Consider the following 3,256-nt stretch of genomic DNA (forward strand, 5'->3'; position numbering starts at 1 on the left):
CGAGGGGCCATCGGATCCCCGCTGGGGGTGGAGGGAGGACAGGCTACAGGTGCAGGGTCGACGGGCAGGGACCGGAGAAAAACTTTAGTTACCGAGATCTGCTGAGAAGCAGGGACCTGCGCAGTGCCCGGGCCAGGTGCGGCCGTTCGGGCGGCGCCTCTTTCCTTCCCCGCCCCAGGCCGACCTGGCCCCCGCCGAGCCGCGCAGAGGTGCAGGGGCGGGGCGACCTTTGCTCGGTCCGAGTCCCGCAGGGCCGCGCAGCTTCCTGCTCGCCACTCCAGCCCCTCCCACCCGGACGGGTTTGGCCGCGGCTGCCGCCACCTCTGCGCGCCGGCATCTCGGGCCCAGGTTTCGGTCAGACTTGCCCGCGAGCTGGTTTCGATTAGGCGGCTGGGCGGGAGGTAGGGCGGAGCGGCCGGGACGCGGGGAGCAAACTAGGGACGGGTAGCGGAGCGCAGACGGCCCCGCGCCGGAGACAAAGAGCGGCCGGAGGAGAGCCGGGCGCAGGACTCCGGGCGTGGCGGCGACGAGCGTGTGGACTTCAGGGAGCCGGAGCCTGGAGCGCTCTCCGGGGGCGCAAGGGCTCGAGATAGCAAGCCGGCGGCGGAGGCGGAGCAGTAGGCAGGTGCGCCGTCCAGGATGAGGACGCCGGTGGTGATGATTCTGGGCATGGTGCTCGCACCCTGCGGGCTGCTGCTCACCCTGACCGGCACGCTGACGCCCGGCTGGAGACTGGTGAAGGGCTTCCTTGACCAGCCGGTGGACTTGGTGCTGTACCAGGGCCTGTGGGACATATGCCGCGAGCAGAGCAGCAGCGAGCGCCAGTGCGGTCAGCCAGACGACTTGCGCTACTTCGCCGCCGAGCCCGTGCGGGTGGCGCGGGGACTCATGATCACGTCGCTGGCCGCCACGGCCCTGGGGCTACTGCTGGCGACGGTCGGCGTGCGCTGCTGGCAGGACGAGCCCCACTTCGCGCTGGCCGGCCTCTCCGGCGTCGTGCTTTTCGCCGCGGGCCTCTTGAGCCTCATCCCAGTCTCCTGGTACAACCACTTCTTGGAGGATCGCGCCGTCCTGCCCGCCCAGTCCAGCCCGGTCACCGTGCAGGTCGGCTACAGCCTGGTGCTGGGCTACCTGGGCAGCTGCCTGCTGCTGCTGGGCGGCTTCTCGCTGGCGCTCAGCTTCGCGCCTTGGTGCGCCGAGCGCTGTCGCAGCTGCCGGAAGGTGCCTCCAGGCAGGGCGCGCCGCAGCAGCATCAGCACCGTGTACGTCGACTGGCCGGAGCCCGCGCTCACGCCGGCCATCAAGTACTACAGCGACGGCCAGCACCGGCCGCGGCCCGTCCAGCTCGGCGCCGCCAGCCAGCGCAAGGCCGGCTTCCCGATGCCCCGGCCGCCGCCCAAGGCCTACAGCAACCCGGTGGAAGTGCTCGATGGGGAGAAGGCTCCCGAATCCCACCACGGCGGGTCCTCCCGCAGCACCCGGTCATGCGGCAGCGCACTGCCCTGCGACTCCGACCTGTAGGCGGCGCCCCCAGCCTGCTCTGGCCGGGCCCTGTCTGGATGAAGGACTCGCCCCACCACGGTCCAACCTTGAACTTGGCTGTTACCTTTCAGCTGGAAACACCTGGCTCGGAGTCGGACCCCCGGACACATTCCTGTAACTGGTTTGGAGGGCGATCTTCCTTTCCTAGCCAAACTCGACTCCTTGGACGATTAGTTCAGGTTGGGTTTGGTTTTCTTTTTACAGAGTTTAGTGTTTCTCCCCCGAGGGATCAGGGCCCTCTTCTGGACGACAGCCTTTTCATACTTTTAGCTGGAGACATAGGAAGGGTGACTTTGCATCCTGCTGATAATAACAATGTCAGAATCAGCAAATGGAGGCTCAAAACCGATTTAACATCTCCAAACAACATTCTGAAATGCTGATGAACCTTGCATCAATATAATTATTATTAATTTATTTTCTGCTGCATAATTCATTTTCACACAAACTGTCAAGAGACCGGTACCTTTCTGGTTATATTTGAATGGGGCTGTTAAAATAAACATAGAGCCATGCAAATACCAGCAGCTTTAGTGGCTTTTATGGAATGAAATAACCTGATTAACTCATATTTACATTTCTTCATATATAAATAGGATCTATCATTTTTATCACTTATTTTTGGTGTGAAAGGTGAGGTCACTGCAGAGTTTCTCTTCTAGAAGCCAGAAGGAGAATGAAGGGACTGATGCTGTATTGTTCTATTTCTTGGCTACCTCACCCTGGACATTAAAGACTATATATTAAATATTTAGAACAAAATGGAACCTGTTAATCACATTAGGCTACCGTACATGTATATATATCTCTTATTTATAAATAAAATTTGAAAGCAAGAGTTTTACTCAACTCACACAAGTTTTCTTTTGTCTTCAGTATAATCTTTAGGAGTTTAAGCATTCATTACTAACAATTTTCTGGCTGCCTATGCACTGTTCTGAAATCTAGCACTCAGATCTTTGCACCTCTTAGCATAAGATTACTAAAAGTAGCCAATGGGCCCCACTTCAATCCCTGATTGTTTTATTTTCAGGTTCATGCTGTTTTCTGTGCAAAGCCAAGTCTATTGTTGAAAAAACTAGAAGCACCAGTTTCCACATGAGGTGAGACTAGAAATCTTTTCCTCTTGTAACGGTGCTGCCTAAAATCACAGGTAGGCAGCTGTGTGTTCCATGCTCAGGACTAAATCTCTAGCAGGACCGGCTCCAATTCCAATTAGTTGGTTTTAAGGGCGTCTTGAACTGAACTGAATCTCATCTTTAAAACCTGCTGTCGAGGGATTTCCCTGGTGGCGCAGTGGTTAAGAATCTGCCTGCCAATGCAGGGCACATGGGTTCAAGCCCTGGTCCAGGAAGATCCGACATGCTGCGGAGCAACTAAACCCATGCGCTACAACTACTGAGCCTGCGCTCTAGAGCCCACGAGTGACAACTACTAAGCCCACGAGCCACAACTACTGAAGCCCGTGCGCCTAGAGCCCGTGCTCCGCAACAAGAGAAGCCACAGCAATGAAAAGCCCGTGCACCACAACGAAGAGTAGCCCCTGCTCGTGGCAACTAGAGAAAGCCCACGGACAGCAATGAAGACCCAATGCAGCCAAAAAATAAATTAAATTAAATTAAAAAATTAAAAAACAAAAAAACCCCACACCTGCTGTGGGTAGCCAATTCAGAGGTAGGAACATTCAGTGCAGTGATTACTGACAACACAGCTA

General features: G+C 56.3%; 1 protein-coding gene across 1 annotated transcript; it reads left to right on the forward strand.

Annotated features, from left to right (window-relative positions):
- Positions 1–236: 236 nt before the first annotated feature.
- On the forward strand, positions 237–1,958 carry CLDN23 (claudin 23). The gene has a single exon (XM_004312220.4). The coding sequence runs from the start codon at positions 640–642 to the stop codon at positions 1,519–1,521; it is 882 nt and encodes a 293-aa protein (XP_004312268.1). The 5' UTR covers positions 237–639; the 3' UTR covers positions 1,522–1,958.
- The last annotated feature ends 1,298 nt before the right edge of the window (positions 1,959–3,256 follow it).

The sequence above is a fragment of the Tursiops truncatus genome, chromosome 21 (genome assembly GCF_011762595.2).
Source record: "Tursiops truncatus isolate mTurTru1 chromosome 21, mTurTru1.mat.Y, whole genome shotgun sequence".
In the NCBI taxonomy this organism is placed as follows: domain Eukaryota; kingdom Metazoa; phylum Chordata; class Mammalia; order Artiodactyla; family Delphinidae; genus Tursiops; species Tursiops truncatus.